Consider the following 21,967-nt stretch of genomic DNA (forward strand, 5'->3'; position numbering starts at 1 on the left):
TACAGTTAAGGAATTCTCTATCGGGGGCGATTGGAGCGCTTTCGCCTGCCGATTTTTGGCGGCGGTTCGTTCAGCAAGATGGACCGATGCGGAGGCTTTGGAAGTGTTGCCGACTCTACTGGACGACGAATCTGTTCGCTTTTTCCGCTCCATAACGGCCGATAAGAAGAAGACTTTATGTGGAGTTTTTGAGGAAATGGCCGACGCCTATGAGCCACCTGACGACGCGCATCGGCGATTCGCTCAACGACAACGAGCACCCGAAGAATCGCCCGTGGCGTTCAGGGGTGCGGTGTTGGAGCTGGCCATGGCAGCATATCCTGAGACGCCACAGGATCTGCTCGAGCCTCTCATATTGGGAAAAATGCTGGAGCTGTCTCGGGATCTGGGGATCCCCATGCCTGTGTGTGGGCATGAGAAGCTCACGTCCAGGGCGGCAGCAAAGTGTCTGGATGCGCAGTTTAATCTCCGTCGCTGGAAGCAAGTGGCGGCATGGACGGGTGGGCCCGTCAAGGAAGGAGGCGCGATGGGGTGGGACCCCACAAAGGCGATCTATGTGCCGGATGAGCGGGGTCCTCGGGAGCTGACGGCCGCCTCCTCTCCATGGTCGGGACGCGGAAGGCCGGGGCCGCGCGCTACGCCATCGGAACGGGGCCGTCGGGATGCAAGACCTGCGCTTCGGCGCAACGATGCCGATTGCTTCCGCTGCGGCCGTAGGGGCCATTACGCCAGGGATTGCTGGGCCCACTTTCCGGGTCCGCCGCAGCAGGAGGCCACAACACCGGACAAGCCGACCAAGGAACCTCCGAAACAGGCATGTCGGCACGCACCAGACACCCGGCAAGGCTTTACACCTCACCCACCACCTGTGTTGCGCGATCCTATTGTTGTTGTTAAAGAAAGGCCATCGACGGGGCCTTGTCGTTCAGTTACGCAGTGGCGCAAATTGGCACGGAGAGTTGTCGCGGCCGCTACGGGTTCGTCCACTGTACCGGGGTCTATACAAGGTGTGGACGTGCGCATTTTGGTCGACTCGGGAGCGTCTGCGACTATTATATCGGATGTCATTTTCCATCTGTTGGGCATTCCGCCGGGGGCTGTGCGTCCGGTTTATGGGTCGTGCGTCGCTGCGAACGGGGGTAGTATGGGTATCGTGGGCCAGGTGGATGCTAAGATATCTATTGGGGATGTGTCGGCTTCGGGCGTTGTGTTAATATCGAGATCTTTGGCGGTTCCTTGCTTACTAGGCACGGATTTTTTGGCTAAGATGCCCATTTTGATTAAAATCAATGAAAATTGTATTGAATTGCCGGGGGGCCGTCGAATCTCGTTTCTGCCGTCGCCCTGGGGGCGACCTGCTTCGGCCGTACAGGTGCAGGCGCTGTCCGTCGCATCTGTGGACATCCCACCTGGTTCACAGATGCTTATACCCTTGCGGTATCGGAAGCCCCTGCCCAATCGGCTAGGAGCAGTAGGGGTCTTGTTGTCGCCATCCGCCACGATAACAACAGGGTTGGCGTTAGTTGGGGCACAGACCATCGTCCGGCCGGATCAATTACCGTTTTTACAGGTGCTTAATGCGGGGGTGGAAAACATCCGTGTTCCGGCCGGTACGGTTGTGGCACATGCCACTACGGCGTTTGCGACGCGCGATTGTCCGCATCGCCGAGGAGTGGTCGCTGGTGTTTCCGAGCCAAGGGGTTCGGATAATCGTTGGATCGCTACCTTATGTGACGAAAATTCTTCCCTGTCCGTGGGGCAACGTGATGCGCTGCGTAAATTGTTGCTGACGTATTCGGATGTGTTCAGCTCCGATGATTTGGATTTGGGACGCACATCGTTGCTTTCCCATCACATTGAGACGGGCGACGCTGCCCCTATTCGATTAAATTCGCATCGGATGAGTCCAGCGGAGCGAGAACACGTTCGGGGGGCGGTGGAAGACATGTTGGCTGCGGACATTATATCGCCATCTAACAGCCCATGGGGCGCTCCTGTGGTCTTGGTTAAGAAAAAGGATGGCAACTTGCGATTTTGTGTTGATTTCCGGAAATTGAATAAGATATCGGTGGCAGATGCGTATCCCCTGCCGCGTATGGACGACTCCCTTGACGCATTGTCGGGGGCTAAGTTCTTTTCCACACTGGACCTCTCTTCGGGATTTTGGCAGCTTCCCCTTGACGAGTCCTCACGGGAGAAAACCGCATTCCGTACGCCGCAGGGGTTATTTCAATTCAACTGCCTCCCGATGGGATTGAATGCGGCCCCTGCTACATTTCAAAGATTGATGGAGCTCGTTTTGACGGGGTTGCAGTGGGAGACGTGTCTTATATATTTGGACGATATTATTGTGTTCAGCCGCACATTTGAGGAACATTTAACGCGGCTGGAGACAGTGTTCACGAGGATGCGCTCTGCCAATTTGAAATTCAAACCAAAGAAATGCCACCTACTGCAACGGTCCGTCCGTTATTTGGGGCACATTGTGAGTGCAGAGGGGGTGTCCACGGATCCGGAAAAGACGGCGTGTGTCCGGGATTGGCCGACTCCGGCCTCCGTGGGGGATGTTCGGCGGTTTTTGGGATTTGCCTCGTATTACCGAAGATTTGTGCCGGGGTTTGCGACGATTGCGAGGCCCTTGCATCTCCTTACGGGTAAAGGACGGAAATTTGTTTGGGGAGAGCCGGAAGAGGCGGCCTTTCGGAGTCTGCGTGATCTATTGGCTACGGCCCCGACATTGGATTATCCCGATTTTGATCGCCCTTTCATTCTTGATACGGACGCGAGTGACACAGGTATTGGGGCGGTATTATCACAGTCTAAAGGGGGCGTAGAGCGCGTCGTGGCGTATGGTAGCCGAGTCTTGTCGCCTGCGGAAACACGCTACTGTGTCACTCGTAGAGAACTTTTGGCGGTTGTTTTTTTCCTACGGCAATTTTGACCGTACCTTTACGGTCGTTCTTTTATTGTGCGTACGGATCATGCGGCCTTGCAATATGCACTTAAAATGGACCAGCCATCGGGACAGTGGGCACGTTGGTTGGACACGCTGCAGGAATTTTCCTTCCAAATTCAACATCGGAAGGGAGTGCGCCATGCGAACGCTGACGCACTTTCCAGATTACCAGGGCGCGCCCCTTGTAAATGTACGTCGGGGACGTATAGGTGTTCGCCGATTTTAAACCCCCCTCAGCCGCTTACGTTGGCCGTCGAGAAGTCGGATACTCCGATGGAACCCGGACCGACTGACGGGGTTTTAAATCTGCCGCGGTCTGTCTGGATTCGGGAACAGATGATGGACGAGTCGTTATTGTCCATGCGGAAGCGGTCTATGAGGGACAATGGGAGTCCGAGTTCGGCTGTGGGGCCGCGAACCGCTCTCCGAGATGGTCTGCTTATGTGGCGAGAAAGGTTCCAGGAAAGCTGGCGTGTGGTGGTACCAACGTCCTTGCGATTTGAGTTGATTAGAACTCTCCATTGTGACACACTATTGCATTTAGGGGTGCAGAAGACTTTGTTGACGTTACAACGTCATTATTTTTGGCACGGCATGGCGACAGATGTCGTAGGGCACGTGCGCGCGTGCCCTGAATGCGCCCGGCGTAAGCCGCCTAAACATCCTTACGTGCCGCCTCTCCAGTCGATTCAGGTGTCTAGAGTCAATGAATTGGTGGCACTGGACATATTGGGACCCTTCCCACCATCGGCGAGGGGAAATAAATATTTGCTGGTAGGGGTTGAGTATCTCTCCCGTTGGCCGATGGCCTGGCCGTTGCCCAATCAGTCGGCCGCGGCCATCACCGACGCATTTTTGTTTGGGTACATTATGGACAAGGGGGCGCCTGAGAGACTCCTCACGGACCAGGGCCGAAATTTCTCTTCTAAATTATTGGCTGAAGTGTGTGCGGGCCTTGGGACTAAGAAAATACGGACATCCCCATACCATCCGCAGACGGATGGTATGGTTGAGCGGCTGAACAGGACATTGTCTGCCATGCTTTGCCATACTGTGAGTGAACAGCAATCAGATTGGGATCTGCACATCCCCGGAGTGCTTTCGGCGTACAGGATGACGCCCCATGCGGCTACAGGGTATTCGCCGTTTTACCTTATGTATGGTCGGGAAAACGTGCCTCCGGTGGATGTGCAATTGGGTACTGGGGTGAAGGGACCTCGTAAACCACTCCCTGAATACATTCAGGACACGGTTCGCCGGGTTACGGAGGCGCGGGAAAACGCCCGCGTGGCTACGGCCAAAGCCCAGGCCCGGAACGAGCGGTATGCTCGGCGGTCTGAGGGGGAGTGCCCCTGGAAGGTTGGTGACCTGGCCTGGCTCCATTGTCCGCAGGTGCGGCCGGGGCCCTCTCCTAAATTGCACAAACCTTGGCATGGTCCTGTGCGCCTCATTGAGGTTCCCAATCCACAGTCGGCGCGCGTTCAGATTGGGTCTCGCCGTTGGTTTGTTCATACGTCGCGGTTGAAACCATATGTTGCTCCCCTACGTGATGCGTCATCTCCCAATGTTGCCTTGCCGGGGTCTGTTGCTGCTGACTCTGACTCTTCCCCGCCGGCGTCCATTGATCTTGCTAGAGCGTCTGTCGTACCTGTTCCAGACAGGCCGACCGTGACACCACGGGGGAGGAGTGGGCCTGTTCGGAGGGCGCCTGCCAGGGCTGCGGGACCTTCGAGCCCTGCAACCCTTCCGACCCCGCTGCAGGCGCATTCGCGGAACACGACCAAGACTGATTCGTCAGGGACACGAGACGTCGGTGGACTTCCAATCGCAGCAGGGGATTTACCCCCTGTCATTCCTCGTGTTCCATCGCGTCCCCGTTCTACAAGTGGGCCGCCGACCGTTCGGGACGGGCCGGCGACCCGCACTCGTTCCAAATCACTTACGTTTCGTTGATTGTATGTTGTTATTGTTCTTGTTCTTGCCGTCGTATTTATCGCATGCTTTCGTACGTTCGTCGATGTTACTTGTGTTGTTGTTCTTGTTGTTATATTGCATGCTTAGTGTCCTTTGAGGGGGAAGGTCGGTTCACCGCATTACGCTTTGGTATTGTTCAGCCGAGGTCGGCTGGGTTTTTTCTATGGGGGAGGGTGGTGTAATGCGGGCGAAAGCGACCTTCCGGATGTGACGTCACGAGGAGGCGGAGCCAGGTGACGTGGGTGAAAGGTTGAGGTCCTTAAGCGGGTAAACCGGAAAGAGAAGTCAGTCGGGGTGTGAATGGAAAGGTGTGGGGCCACGCGGGCGTACGAGCCGAGGGGGCACCGTCGGAGCGGGAGCCAACCCCGGGAACAGTAGGGAGCTACTGGGAGGTGTAAAGCTGCAGATAGAAATAGGCAGTAAGGCTGTGTGTGAGAGGCAGCGGTGTGGCTGCCAAGAGTCGCAGGAGCGACGAGGAGGCGAGACAGCACGAGGCTGTCAGAGCTGCGGAGTAAGCAAGAGCGAGAAGAGCAGCAGCGATTACAGCCAAGGGGGCTGAGAGTGAGTAACAGCAGCGGAGCTGCTGTGGGGGCTACAGGAGCGACAGAGGCCAACAGAGGGGCTGCTGGTGGAGAAGAGAGAGACATCGGAGCCAGCACGGTGGGGACTAAGCAAAGAGGAGACAGCCGTGTGGGTAATACAGTACGGACCAAATAAAGGACACTGAGCCAGAGATCGTGGTCGAATCCTTTATTACACACGAATGGCTTTTAATTTATTATTTATACGATTTCTTTTAAGAGTCAATAAGTCAACTTTTTGTCAACACATGGCAATACACTGTTCAAAACTTTAAGCCATAGTTGTTAATATTGTTTAAATTAGTATTATATAGTTTTACAGATTAATACTGCAATAACATTAACACAAAAGTTAATGAGTTGCAAGCTAATGCGGCATTAATTTGATTAACCAGACTTTTTATTTAAAACATTTACATTGAGGGCAATAAATAAAATATATGGTCCTTTTGGCGTAGCTTACACAATACGGAACATAGCACATTTATAACAACTACATACTAATTGGCTTGCGCAATGTTTGTACTGCTTTTTGATTCTTGTCTTGTGTAATAACACCGTTACTATATTAAACAAGGCTATTCAAAATTGCCTTTTCTGGAGCATTACATTTGATAGCTTTGCCATCTCAGCCAGCAGAAGAGTAAACTGTAATCACATTCCATATATGAGCCAGAGGTATTATGTTCAATCTGACATTTTAAAATGATTGTTTCGAGTTCTCTTGCATTCTATTAAATAAGTGGATGTTTTATTTGGAACGTTGTTTCAGTTAACATTCCTACACAATAATTTCTGTCAAAAAAGTACAAAGATTATGTTATCTTTTAACCATAAATTACATGTTGTATTTATAATAATAATGGAGGCAGTTCTGCATATAACATTATATTGATGCATGCCTTTCAAACAACCAGATAAACACAATATATAGTCGTTAACACACAATTGTAGCGCATAACATTGTAATGGAAAACCCAGATCTTCTTGGTTCTTTTGGTAAAGTCACGTAGAAGGGAAGTAATAAAATAATAAAAATAAAACATGATAAAATAATTCTCACGACGTTTCGGCCACAACGCAAGCAGCCGTCCTCAGGTGAAGACCAGGTCTGTCGGGGAGACAGCTGTCTCCCGTCCTCAGGTGAAGACCAGGTCTTTTTTATTTTTATTATTTTATGACTTCCCTTCTACGTGACTTTACCGAAAGAACCAAGAAGATGAATCCCTGCAGTCACGAAAGCTTTAAATCGAAAGGAAAACCCAGAGTTCATTTTAGCTGGATAGCCCAGCAGCTGTACATGTGTGTAATCCTGTCTCTGGTAAAGATACTCCTCCTAAACTCACTGTCTATCATTAAGTGGATGTTAAGACCCTCATACCATGTATGGAAAATAACTGAATGTTAAATGCATAGGTCATCTGTGTGATATGGAAATTAAGTTTTAGCATTCATATATATTTCCTCTTTTTGTATCTATTTGCACTTGAGTGATATTTCTGCAGTATCCAGGGATTGTACAATATCATTCAGTACAATTCTATATATTTTTTTGTTCATGAAGCTTGATTTTTTTAGGGAGTTGTTTGATGTCTCATTAACTATTTTAGACTAGTATGTGACCTTGAATCTTGAATAGGTCGCATTTTCAGCTGTTTAATTGACTGGAACAAATTAATGGGCTAATTGTACATAGCAGTGTCACGATGATGGAGAGGTTCCTAAGCGATTAAGGCGAGGGAACAGAGAAGCCACATCTGGCCTAAAGGTAGTTTTTAAGATGGTCTGGGTCTTGTGCAAGTGTGTTTGTGTGAGAAGTAGTGGTGCAGTGGTTCGTAGTGGTGATGTGGTTAAGCCCGATAATCCTGGCCACAGCTAGTCCTGTGCCTCTCAGAGATCGACTCAGCCTTGAATTAGTACCAAGTGCAGTGTGTGATAATAAGCACATGAGATGAAACGGTGACTGGGCATAGCGCTGAACACTATATTGTGCATGGAGGTATTTTTTGTTTATTCTGTCTTTTATTTTAACTCATGAAAGTCATCGAGTAGTTTTACTTGAATAATGAATGTGTCATCAAATCATCTCTTTAAAAAAGAAACAAGCTGCGTGTCGAATTGAGGCACGATTGCTTAATAATACCACATTATTAAAATATAATTCATCAAAACATAATTGGCTAGGGCATTATTAATTAAAGACAGTATATACCAAAAACCAATACCTTAATTCCAAAATAAATAGCTTAAGTATTCTGCACGTAACTATGCATATTCTTAGGTTTTTTTCGGTAAAGTCACGTAGGTAAAAAATGTAAATAAAAATTAATAAAAGTAAAATAAAATAAAAAAAATCACGACGTTTCGGAGGCAACACAAGCTTCTGTCTTCAGGTGGAACCGCCACAGCACGCTTGCTGAAGACGGAAGCTTGTGTTGCCTCCGAAACGTCGTGATTTTTATTTTATTTTACTTTTGTTTAATTTTAATTTTTTACCTACGTGACTTTACCGAAAAAACCTAAGAATATGAATCCTTGCAGTCACGAAAGCTTCAAATCTAGAACTATGCATATGCATAGGTATTTTATGATGATCTTAAACTTGTAAACTATGGTTGGGTGCCTAAGGGGTAAGACAGTGTGACTTTCCATCAGGAGACTACAATTTGTTCCCTATTCTCCCTTTAATTCTGAAAAAATACTGCTCTCATATAGAGCACAAATCCAGCCAAAGTTGGCAAACTGGTGTCACATATTTGGAGTGGAGCATCCAGTTCCCACCTCATTATACTAGGTGGAATTCAATATATTGCAGTAAAGTTGAGTGATGATCCAGCACTCACTAATTTCCTCACTCACTCACAGATTGTGGGTCACCTTCTTCTATGTATGTATGTTGAACTTATTTCGCACCATACATAGCCAACCATGCAAATCGGAGGTGCGGGGAAAGGATAACAAACGAAAGACAAAAGGCAGTTCTATAGCCATGAGTGTTTAATCTAGATTTCAAAGTGCAAAAGAAAGAGCATCTTCATTTCATGTCTAGCCAAAAACCCGCTGCGAGAATGACTGGAGTTCGCATTGTGGTTTATGCTCCTTGACGAGATCAGCAAGTTATTGTAGTTCATCTATGGCAAACACTTTGCATGCAATGAGTTGCGACCATCGCTCTTCTATTGCTACTGCCATGGTTACTGTTCCCGTGAACTTCGCTCATTGATTCCCCGACTCATGTTTGAGGAATCGGGTCTGCCGGACTGGCTGTCCGTCTCAACCACACTGTGCCCAACCACCACACTGCAGGTCACAGCACTACTCTCTCTCTACCTCGCACTGCTCCGCTTTAGAATTCCCTCCCATCGTCTATTTTCCCCAAAGCTATTTCAACCTTGCTCAAATCAAGAAATGTGTTCACACGTAGCTATTACAACTATGATAGTGCCATTTGTTGCTAGGCGTTTGACGTTTTGGGCATTTGGGCCTGCGCACTGCAACTGTTTAAAGTAAGTAAATAAATAGGAATGTGGAATTTCCACGACTGGCTTAGGGCTATGAGCAGCAGATGACCACTTCCCCACACTTGCTTGATTGGGAAAGCACTAATACTGTGTGTATATCGTTAGCTGCTTTGTGAAATAATTTTCAAAAAGCGTGTAAATATGTGTATTGAAGCCTGAAAATTCAAGTTCACTTTCCACGTTTGCATTGGTTTGCTTTACAGACTTTTTTGGTGCAAATGCAAACACAGGACGGATTTACTTTAGGGCAATAGGAAAAACGGAAAAAGAAACATCTGTTCTTAAATTACTTGCCGGTAACTGCGGAGGCAGAATGTGACACGGAGGCCAAGCAAACATTTTGGGTGTCAGGAGAATGGATTGTGCTGTAATTAAAAGTCTTACCCTTGCACAGTGGTCTGCTATCACTCCATGCAGCAAAAACATCATTGACCTTCTGGCACAGGATGCTGCTGGAGCCCTGAAGCATGTAACCTTCCTTGCAGGAAAACTGAACTATTGCTCCGAGCCTGGAATGATAAAGAATGGAAAGTGCAAGCAACAATAACAGGGCAGTCAGTGTTTATACAAGGATAACATGGAAACTCAGAGCACAGGAGCTTAAAAATGAAAGACAGAATGCTGTTAGGCGGATTTCCCAAATCCGATTCCCCTCATTTGAAATCCAGTCAACTTCCACAGAACATAGTCTAGGTGGGCTGCATACAAATGGTTTAAAATCAAAAGGACGGTGGGATCTGGGAGCAGTATTCTCCAAACCAATTAACCTTTTTTGGTAAAGGCTTGACTCTCGATCACTGGACACACTCTGAGCTGTAACAACTGGTAGCATGCTTACATTGTTTTTTTCTTTGCCACTGTGGCACAGATAGCATACTAAGCTTCTTCTCTGCAAGACTCACCCCGATCTCACTGAATGGAGTTTTCCACGTGTATAATGTACCCCATATATTGAATGATAATTACAATTCCTTTTTTTCCCCAAACCAAATCAAGGCCATCTATTATGATAATTTTCCACAATATTTGGAGCATAATCAACATGTCAATGGTAACTCATTGTACCTATATACCAATTTAAATACGCACAAAGAACACACATCAACAAGTACTCATAAGCATTTTTAAAAATCATAATTAAATATGAAAGTGCCCATACAATGATTACAGCCATTTTTGAGCGATCATAAGAGGTGTACTTTCGGTTTACTTGCAAATCCGATCGATGCAGTTTTTTTCAGCAAACATCAGAGTTGGTTTGGCAAATTGGCCTGACCAGGGTGATCTCTGACTTGTCACATGACCAATATCACATGAACAATATCCTGATTGGTGAAAAAGAAGATTTTTTTTCTAAATCTAGTCATGGAAAAAAATTTGCAAATGATGATTTGAAATTAGAAATAATTAATTTTCCGTATGTCTAATAGCAGGTTTGATAAAGGATGTCGGAGTAATTATTTAATTTGTGAATCGATTATTTTCATACTATTTATTATTCGAATTGATGGCCAGTTAGAGTCGAGGTTTGATTCGGAAAACAATTATAACTGTTTTCCTTCATGGGACCTCCTTTGCCAGTACCAAAATATGACAACAGGTTTTCCCCTTTTATCTGGCAACAAAACAGGTGTTAAGATGTTAAAACACCAAACTGAAACCTTTTACAAGGAATCGTGTTTACATTAACCACACTGCTTGTGGTCAGAACGCAAACAAAAACACATACTCTGATAATATATGCATTGTTGTTGAAACTGATTTGTCCACACCAGAAACAGCTTTCTTTTGAGCCTCGTCTCAAACGGTGTTAGACCAGAGGACGCCAAAAGGCGTACAGCCCAAAAACAATGCACTATCAGAGTAACGAGAGCTTGGGGTGAGCATCTACATCATGGGACCTCCTGACCACAAACACTGTGGTTAATGTAGACATGATTCCTTGTAAAAAAAATCCGTTTGGTGTTTTAAGATTATAACACCTGTTTTGTTGCCAGATAAAAGGGGAAAAACCTATTACCAACTGTTCTCCTGTACGAAGCTGTGCTGCAGATCCATAATCCAGTGTTTTGCAGGTAATTATTGGTGGATCACATTGAGATTCGTGATTGGTAGTTGACATTTATCTTTTAAGATTCTGATTGATACAGTAGTTTGTATGTATGTGTGATGAATGCTGCATCTGGTGTGTGCTATGGCCATCCAAAGCTCGATCAACCTTTGGCTATAAATGTCCCACTATTCAAGAAGAGTCATGCTATATTTGGTTCTATCTCAATCTTCATGGCTGGACCGCAAAAGGTACCTAGTTCTTCAGAGACGACAGCATGTTGTTTCAGCGGGTCATCCAGGGCATCTGTATTCAGGAACGGAATACCAGAGATGCTGATATTGAATGCTTGAACTAAATTACAATGCAGGTGGCTTGCTCCTTTTCCCACCATGACAAGCATTGGGAGGCATGCTTGTGTATCATCCCCTGAATTTTTGCCTTTATTTCAATTTGCCCAAAGATGTCGAGAACGTCATGTGACCAATGCTTGCAGCTTGAAAGTCCAGCGGCTGAAAATGTGCCATATTTACGTTTTGTCCAAAACACACGTCTGCACATCTAGTCACTGTTGATTAAAATACTGAGCCTGAATCAATTTCCATGTCGAGATACGTATATTTGAGTGGAACTGACACAGCCACTGGCCCACGTCTGTGTCACTGATGACGATCAGCCAGGACGCGTGCCCAATGCCTGCTGAATCGTCTGCCACAGCGCATGTGCCTCTTTGGGACCTTTGATGGTGGTGTTCCATGTCCCTTTAGCGAGCGTGTCACCACATTCCTTCCACTCCCACTAATTACTTCTCATCTTTATGCAGATATGGCATACTTCCATAATGAAGTGGTATGGATCCAGAATGTAGTCTGCTTCACAGTGATAAAAGGGGCTTTTATCCATTTCTCTGCTGTCCTTCACCCTGTTCCCAAGTGGAGTCCATCTGCCCCCAGCGAGCAGATGAAGACAGCTGTTGAACACCATTCATTGGACCCTATGCCAACACTTTCTGCAGCTATCACCATCATCCAGGGCTGCTTCAAATGTCAACTCTGGCTTAGAAAGGAGATGGCATTGCAGCACTGCATCCTTCACTCCTCATGCAAGACGGTCCAGCAGAATGATTTGAAGGGTGTCATGAATGTTACAGTGCTCTGACAGGTGGCGTACTTTAGCAATATAGTGCACAATGCTGTCACCATGACATTGAGCAATTTTGAAAACTGCAGATTTCTGAAGGTGCTGGCTTCAAATGTGCTTCCACCATCGCCATGATCTCTCAGTCTCATTTGTCGGTGCCTTTGCATAAGCATGTGCAGTTGGGCGGCACATAGTGACCATGACTGTTATGCTTCTGCTCACCATCAGACCTCAGGATTAAATTATTCAATGGGGAGGTGATGGCCAATGATCAACACTAGTAAGAATGGCAGCCAAAGGAGAAAACCCCCCAAAAAGTTTTATTTTAACAGGTAAGGCATACTGAGCTATATAGCTCTTTTTCAGAAGTGACCTGGCTTCAAATGATATCTCAACGAAGTGGCTCATCACGTGGAAATGTATAGCAGCCAAAAATTGTCAACGCATTATTCTAAATGTGGAGGGAAAAACCGGAGGACCCAGAGAAAAATCCACGTGACCACGGGGGGAGAGAAAATGCCAACTCTAAATATACAGGCATTGTCAGGGTTGGGATCGAACCCACGGTTCCTGTACACCAGGTGAAGTAGATAACATTTTGCCACCTTGACAGAGAGAAGGAGCGATGCGTTCCAATCATGCGCAGGGGAGTGGTGGAGGTCTTGATCCAACAGTGATTAGGGCATGGATTTTATTGGAAATGATGATACAATCCGATATTAATAATTAAGAAGGAAGATGTTGTTGACAAGTGTGCTTTGTTTTTGCCGAACAGATTGCATGTTGCAGTTTATGTTGAACTCAAATAGAATGTGCTTAAATATTGTGAAAATTATACATTCCATATATGTGACGTGAAATGGATAGATTCATACACTCATATGCGATGGATCAACATGCAAAAACATGTTATAAATACAACTTTAAAATCACAATTTAGAATTCTTGCTCTCTTTTTTTGGAAACTGTTTAAAAGCTTAAATGTATTCAAAGTACAAGCCGCAGTTAATGATTTACAATCACAAGAGAAGCTTTCATGTATCATTCCAAAGCCAACTTTCAGCAGAGCTACATCGGCGCTGTTGGGTACAGCGACAGTTTGTCATCTGCATGTAAATCTATCAACTATAAATAAACGAGACCTTTTTTGTTGCAATTTTACCGAGGTACACACACACAAGACACTTTTGAGTTATTATTAAAAGTTTTAAACGTCACGGTTGACCTTTGGAAAGAGAAAAAAAATTGGCATTGAGGATGGAAAATGAAGTGTATCGCCCGAAAGATATGAAACCAGAAATTGCCTATGCACTGCAGAGCTTTGCACCTGAGCCAGGGACTCGCCTTTTAAAGAATTAAATGGTACCCTGCATTTGAGTCAAATCCACGCTTAATGAAGCATGAAGTTAAATCTGCAGATCTACATTACATTAGCACACCAGGATTTACATAATCGATTTAGACATCAAATGCAGGTCACGCAAAGCAAACAACATTGCCCGCAAAGAAAATGTAATATCGACAACCAATCTTGGCATATCGCCATGTGTGTGCACGGGCGGGTGTGTGCGTTTTGCAATTGCTTGTAAGCATTCGTGTGCATACATCTGTGTGTTCTGTTTAGAGTTCCAATGACCTGCATTAATTACTTCCAATTAAATATTTGATTTTCATTGTCATTGGCTGCCTTAACCCACAGAAGGTACACCAAAAGGTCAACTTGCTCTGAAGGAATTGGCATGTTAGTGCTTGGGCACAGAGGTGGGGCTACATGTACAACGCTCACCAACTGTAACTCATCATTCATAATAAAGGTTTTTGGGTTAGATCGCGTAAGTGTAAATGTGTCAAAACCCTCCACCACTCGACACATTTAAATATTTGAATATTTAAATTGTAAATTTGTGGATTTACTCTCCAACACACCAGTGGGTTGAAGTAGTAACTATTGGGCGTTTTGTTTACGTGACAAATCCCTTACTAATTGGCTGTGTCGGGTGGTGGAGGGTTTTGACACATTTATACTTACGCGATCTAACCCAAAAACCTTTATTATGAATTATATTGGTCGCGAAAGCCTATGTGCTCAACTGTAACTCATCATGTGCTCTATGTGATTATAATAACGTCGGAACTTACTGTGTCCACCCATATGCACTGTAAGGAGGTGAATATTAATTTAGATCTTCATTTTTTTTACCGTACAATAATTGCATTTGCCACAGAATATATACATTCATAATGAGTTAGATCGCGTAAATATAAATGTGTTGTTAACCCACCACCACCTGACACAGCCAATTAGTAAGGTTTACTCTTCAACACAAATGAAAAAAAGCCAATGGTAAAACACGATAAACGGTTATGCGCACATAGAGAAATGTCTAGACCAAAAAATATTAAATGTTAATGAATAAACTAAAGGAGTTGCTATGGTGTAGTGGTTAGCAGACTGACCATGGCATCCAGAGATCGCTGGTGAGATTGCAAAAGTGGGAGATTTATTAAATTCCCCAAAACTCTGTCCACCCAGCAGTATAAATGGATACACCAAAGTTGTTTGATTGGCAGGCGGCACATGGTGGGGTAAAGTATGCGCATATTCACCTCTTCCCATATCTCTGAGTAATGGCATGAGCAAGCTAAACCGTTCAGTAATGCACCATTAACTTTTTAACTGAGAAACGAGGGCAAGTATCATCAAGCCGCCATGTGGTTTGCATGTTGGCGCTCACCAAGCAGTGCATTCATCACTAACATTCCACTGGAAATGGTTGCCGGGTTTTGACTTTCAGAACCGATAAGTGATTGTGAAAACGGTTACCGGTTCACTGGTTGTCTTTTAAGAATTATACTGTACACCAAACAAACTAAGATTGATTTCTGGTCATGGCTAAAATCAGTGAAAAGTGATATATGACTTGGACCTGAGTCTCTCTTCTTACTCCCTTTACCAACTTTCACTGAACAGTTTGGTGAATTATAGTCAAACATCCAGCAACAGATTGAAAGTTCTAATTAGAAATATGTCCTATGAAATCGCATGGCCATTAACTTTTGCAATTGATTGAATACGAATGATATGGAACAAATACGGAAAACAATGTGGCCTTTTTCAATCGAATGTATCATTTGTGTTTCATGGTACGCTTAATGTGGATGCAATTGCTTAAAACACAGTTGTCACGACTGTACACTGACAAGCATGCCATTTTACTAACCATTAATGAAAGCAGTGATTATCCAAACACGTGATCCATGATAATCCACTACGTGGAAAATAAAGATGTCAGAGTGATCCAGAATAATATTGCAGCCAACTGTGCTAATTGGAGGTGCGGGAGAAGGACAACTACACACAAAAAGCAGTTCTAAGGAAATTAGTTTTCAATCGAGATTTAAATGTGCATAGCTCTAGTGGCTTCCTAATATCGGAAGGAAGAGGATTCCAAACGGCCACAGAAGCGCATCTGAAAATCTAATTTTAATTGTAGGTTTATTTAAACAGTGAGAGACAGAATAACAGCAAAAAAATCCAGAAAAACGCCTGTCAAAAATGTTATAAATTGATTTGCATTTTAATTAGGGAAATAAGTGTTTGACCCCTCTACAAAACATGACTTAGTATTTGGTGGCAAAACCCTTGTTGGCAATCACAGAGGTCAGACGTTTCTTGTAGTTGGCCACCAGGTTTGCACACATCTCAGGAGGGATTTTGTCCCACTCCTCTTTGCAGATCTTCTCCAAGTCATTAAGGTTTCGAGGCTGACGTTTGGCAACTCGAACCTTCAGCTCCCTCCACAGATTTTCTATGGGATTAAGTTCTGGAGACTGGCTAGGCCACTCCAGGACCTTAATGTGCTTCTTCTTGAGCCACTCCTTTGTTGCCTTGGCCATGTGTTTTGGGTCATTGTCATGCTGGAATACCCATCCACGACCCATTTTCAATGCCCTGGCTGAGGGAAGGAGGTTCTCACCCAAGATTTGATGGTACATGGCCCCGTCCATCGTCCCTTTGATGCGGTTAAGTTGTCCTGTCCCCTTAGGAGAAAAACACCCCCAAAGCATAATGTTTCCACCTCCATGTTTGACGGTGGGGATGGTGTTCTTGGGGTCATAGGCAGCATTCCTCCTCCTCCAAACACGGCGAGGTGAGTTGATGCCAAAGAGCTCCATTTTGGTCTCATCTGACCACAACACTTTCACCCAGTTTTCCTCTGAATCATTCAGATTTTCATTGGCAAACTTCAGACGGGCATGTATATGTGCTTTCTTGAGTAGGGGGAACTTGCGGGCGCTGCAGGATTTCAGTCCTTCACAGCGTAGTGTGTTACCAACTGTTTTCTTGGTGACGATGGTCCCAGCTGCCTTGAGATCATTGACAAGATCCTCCCGTGTAGTTCTGGGCTGATTCCTCACCGTTTTCATGATCATTGCAACTCCACGAGGTGAGATCTTGCATGGAGCCTCAGGCCAAGGGAGATTGACAGTTCTTTTGTGTTTCTTCCATTTGCGAATAATCGCACCAACTGTTTTCACCTTCTCACCAAGTTGCTTGGCGATGGTCTTGTAGCCCATTCCAGCCTTGTGTAGGTCTACAATCTTGTCCCTGACATCTTTGGAGAGCTCTTTGGTCTTGGCCATGGTGGAGCGTTTGGAATGTGATTGATTGCTTCTGTGAACAAGTGTCTTTTTTACAGGTAACAAGCTGAGATTAGGAGCACTCCCTTTAAGAGTGTGCTCCTAATCTCAGCTTGTTACCTGTATAAATGACACCTGGGAGCCAGAAATCTTTCTGATTGAGAGGGGGTCAAATACTTATTTCCCTCATTAAAATGCAAATCAATTTATAAAATTTTTGACATGCGTTTTTCTGGATTTTTTTGTTGCGATTCTGTCTCTCACTGTTCAAATAAACCTACCATTAAAATTATAGACTGATCATTTCTTTGTCAGTGGACAAACGTACAAAATCAGCAGGGGATCAAATACTTTTTCCCTCACTGTACAGCATGTATTACACTTATTACAGTACTTATTGTGACGGCAGACCACATGAATTTGCACATGTTGCTGCCCCAACAATTTCACCATGTCAATGTTTAACCTGTTTGGGCATCAGAAAACACTTGTATTAATTATTCAAATATGACTAACAGCTTCAACATCTATACATAATGCATTTATTGTAGATGTATTGTCATGATATGCTAATATCCATCAAAGCAAGCATACTTTAAATTAATTAAATCGTTTCAATTGTACACTTGAAATATTGTTTCAGTAATGTTGTTTTAATAACAGTATTTAGAACATCATGGGACCTCCTTTGCCAGTACCAAAATATGACAATAGGTTTTTCCACTTTTTTCTGGCAACAAAACACACACGGATGCCTATCTGTAATGTAGGAACTTGGCGGGAGACGACCTTACGGGCAGCACACTCTTTATTTAACACCAACTTATATTACACGGGTGGCTAACTCCAGCCTTAACCCACAGGGTAACCCCGGCTACACCCACACGGGCTCTTACCCCCCGTAGCCTCTCGGAACACACCCAGCCGGGGTGTCCGTCTTGACTCTGGGTCCCACAGTCTCGGCCCACATGGACGTCAGACTACGGGTCCCACAGTCTCGCCTCCGAGCCACACAGGGCCCCGGTCCCGACAAGGACAGCGGGACTAGGGGTCTCAGGGCCTACCCCTTGAACTCCGTCTTCGGTCTTCGACTGGTTAACAACTCCTCGAGTGCTCCCGCGCGTCCCCCTTTATAGTCCTTCATGCGGACGTCGCTGAGAGCACCCACGCCAGTTGACCAATCACTGCGCGCTGCCCACGATCCTCTTTCCTACCTTGTGTCAGCGCGCACAACCACGCACCCCGCGCCGCCCTGTAATCTCTCACTCTCGGCGCACGCGTCAACACCACGCCTACATCGCGTGCCCAACCACGCACCCCGCGCCGCCTCGTGATCTCTCACTGCGGGCGCGCGTCAGCACCACCACTACATCACCCCCTACCACATAGCTCGCAGCCGACTCGGCTGCTATAAAAAATTTTATTACCCCCCCCCGTGTGTGCCCCGTAACACAAGCAACAACAACAACAACAACACAACACAACAAGAACAATATGTACAACGCGGCGAGCGACAACAATAAACGTGTATGCAAAAAAAATGACTCGTGCAGCGTCCCTTCATTTCCGAGCGCCCCTTGAACGGGACATTACACCGGGCAGAAGGGGAACGCGGCGGCGAGCTCGGTTTTTTTTTCTTCTTTTTTTTTTCATGAAAAGTGTTGTGTCTTAGCACGAGTCCACCTGGCCGGTCCGTCGTACGGCACCAGACGCGGTTGACCGTCCGGTGATGCCGGCAGTCCAGGAAGGCACGGGGCAGGCATCGGAGATCCGCGCGTGCCGCGGGGTTCCGGTTCCCGACGGTCAACAGCCGTCAGGTCCGAGACACCTGGGAGTGGGTCAGGTGGAGACACGTGAGGATCAGCCTGTGACACATCCCTCCCCGAGTCGACGGCCACATCACACGCTCGGTCGTTACGGCACAAAGGGAGGCCATGCGGTGCCGCGAAGGGTTTCAGCCGGGAGGGGTGTACGTACCAACGGCGTTTTTCCCATTTAATCTGGATACTCTGGGGTCGTGCAACACGCACGATTTCCACCGGTCCCCTCCATGGTCTCAACAATTTAGGGGACGTAGCCAACGGTGCATGTGGACAGTGCAGCCAGGCCTTATCGCCTGGTTTCCAATCGTGCGTATGCACCTTTCGTTCATGCAATCTTTCGTTAGCGATCTGGCGAGACCTCGAATTCAACCTCGCAGCCTCTCGCGCTTCAGCCAGTTTGGCGATATTAAATTTGATGTGGTCGGCCAATTTAGATTTCGCACGTGGCTGGGAAATCCCCAGTTGGACATCCATGGCCGGATCGGCCTCCCGCCCATACATGAGAAAAAATGGGGAAAACCCCGTCGCCGCATGAGGGGCCATTCGATAGGCCGCGAGTACCCCAGGTACCTGTAAGTCCCAATCAACCTGATCGTTGCAGACCTGTTGGCACAGCATAGAAGTAATCGTCCTGTTCAGACGTTCAACCATTCCATCAGTCTGCGGGTGGTACGGGGAGGTACGCACTTTCTTTGTACCCAACAGGTCGAATGTAAGCCCATGGGCAATCGATTGAATTCAAATAGGCCTCCCGGTGTCCGGAAAGCGGTCTTTGGTTTCGATTCATCATCGCGGGGCAATTGCCAAAATCCCGAAAGCAGGTCAAGCGTCGAAAAAAACTGTGCTCCCGCCAAGGCATCCAGCGACTCATCCATCCTGGGGAGTGGATACGCGATTTTGTTTAGGCGGCGGAAATCCACACAGAACTGCAAGGAGCCGTCCTGTTTTTTAACAAGGACGATGGGAGCACCCCACGGACTGGAAGAGGGCGAATGCTCCTTCTCGGCTGGGCTGAGCCGGAAGGGATTCTGCCGAATAGGGGCCGCGTCACCCGTCGCTATGTGGTGGCGCAACAGGTCCGTGCAGCCAATATCGTACTTGTGTCTGCTAAACACGTCAGCGAATTCGAGTAGCAAGCCCCTCAACGCTCCCAACTGCACACTAGACAAGTTACTAGACCCAGCACACAACGAGTCCAACCACTCCGTCCCCTCCTCAACTGGAGGATGCGTATCGAGGCCAGAATCCGCGTGTGCAACGAGCTGTTCATCGACGGGTAGCGGCGCCGCGTGAGCCAGCACTGTGCCCTGTGTAATTACGGCTGGCCGCGACCCCGTATTCAGAACCATAACGAACGGCTCACTGTCCGCCCGCACCATGGTCTGAGCTACCGCTAAGTCGAGGCCCCCAACAGCTCTGTTTGACGGCCCCAACAGAACACCCTGTTCCGCCGCATCCACCCCGAGGGGTTTTCTCAATCGAAGGGGTACCAACATTTGCGATCCCAGGGGCACCCGTACAGTCTGAGTTGCCAGCGCCTGAACCGTCGCACAAACCGTGCGTATTTTTGTAGGACTCGTCAAAAATGCAACCCGCCGTCCCGATGGAAGCTCAATGCAGGCCTGATCGATGAGAATTTTAATGGGCTTTTTAGCGAGAAAGTCCGTACCCAGTAAACAAGGAACTGCCAGAGAAGATGATACAAAAATAGGACCCGCCAATTTGATATCGCCAATACAAATAGTCGCCCGAATCTGTCCGATGATTCCCAAAGATCCCCCGTTCGCCGCGTAAAATGGTACGTCCACCGGCAAAAGGGGTCGACATTGGATGGGAAGGATGTTATAAATAAGGTCCGAAATGATAGTGGCTGACGCACCCGTGTCCACCAGCACCCGGACCTCAACCCCGTCAATAAAACCCGTTACCACGGACAACCCGGCCGACGCAGCCACTATCCTGTGGGCCAGTTCGGACCATTCGACTGCTTTAGGGCCGTGTACGAACTCCCCTCGCCGAACCGAATCCCCGGTACCCATACGCGGTCCCCCCACCGCGAAGCGGCGACCCGAGTGTGCCGTGTATGTGGACCGAGCGTGTGGGGTGCCGCGACTTGCCGGGGTTAGCTGGGACGACTTGGGGCCTTGGTCGTCGTCCGGACGTGGTCCCGTGGCGCGCTGACGCGGAGCCCGGCACCCGGACGCGACGTGACCCCGAAGGCCGCAGTTGTAACACATGACGAGGGACGTCGTGGGTTTCGGTTGCTCCAGCTTGCGGGACGAACGTGTGGGCGAACGACCTCCCGATCTCCACTCCCCCGGTCTCGACACGGTGAAGGTCTCCTCCCGAGCCGTAGCAGTCTGAGGCTCGGCGATCATCGCGGCAGGTGCCGCGATCCCCGCCGACGCACAGACGACCGTCCGCTTGCGCTTGAGGACCTCGTGTGCGTGAATACTTGTAGCAATCCCCAAGGAGCAGATGTCCATTTCGTCCGCCGTATTGATGGGGACTCCCAGGTTATGAGCCAACGCCAGCAGCTGCTCCATCACCATGGCGTCCTTCCCCTCCTTGTCCATGCGGGGAAAAGCGGCGTCCGCCAGGGCGAGCAGCGCCGTGCGATAGGCGAGCGTAGTTTCTCCCACCATCTTGCGCCGTTCGTAGAACTGGTGGCGACAGGTGGAGGGCGGCCCGAACACCTTAGCCATTAGATGTAGCGCGGCCTGGAGCGTTGAGCGGGACGACCTTGGGGCGGATGTGAAGGCCGCAAGCGCGTCGTCGTCGAGCGTCGCTGGCAGCGCGCGTAGGGCAGTGGTGTCGGACCACCCCGACATTTCTTGATGTGCGAGGAACCTTCGTTGGAAGGCCCCCCAATCGCCCCCGTCTGCCTTGAACGCCGTCAGCGCGGGCAGTCGTTGCTGGAAGACCTGGTCGTCGTCCTCCGAAGAATGCTTTTCCCGCGCACCGCTGTGGTTGATGAAAATGTCGGCTCCGTCGGCAGGCGCATGGTGGAGAGCTATGGCGCGCGCCGATGACGCGGGCTGTGCAGAGTGGAGGTCTCCGACCACGTGGTGTCCACGCTTCCCGCCAACTGATGGTGGGCCCTCAAAAATGGCGCCAAATTCAAAACTTTCGGCGCGAAGCGCATTCTGGCGGGATCCCTCCGGCCGCGCTCCTTCCTCCAACCTCGTAGTCGTCCTCGCGCCTGCTGAAACGGTGATTTCTGCCAAAATTGAAGCAGCGGCGAGCAGAAACTCCGCCAGGCGGGAGTGTGCATCCTGTAG

At 47.7% G+C, this 21,967-nt stretch overlaps 1 protein-coding gene across 3 annotated transcripts in view; it reads right to left on the reverse strand.

Annotated features, from left to right (window-relative positions):
• The window catches only part of CSMD3 (CUB and Sushi multiple domains 3), a 426,461-nt gene that overhangs the window by 203,471 nt on the left and 201,023 nt on the right, over positions 1-21,967 (reverse strand). For all 3 annotated transcript variants that reach the window (XM_078855831.1, XM_078855830.1, XM_078855832.1), the window contains exon 9: positions 9,417-9,541. In XM_078855831.1, coding sequence (XP_078711957.1) covers positions 9,417-9,541 — 125 coding nt within the window. The remainder of the gene's footprint in view (positions 1-9,416; positions 9,542-21,967) is intronic.

This window comes from Lampetra fluviatilis, chromosome 4 (genome assembly GCF_964198595.1).
Source record: "Lampetra fluviatilis chromosome 4, kcLamFluv1.1, whole genome shotgun sequence".
In the NCBI taxonomy this organism is placed as follows: domain Eukaryota; kingdom Metazoa; phylum Chordata; class Hyperoartia; order Petromyzontiformes; family Petromyzontidae; genus Lampetra; species Lampetra fluviatilis.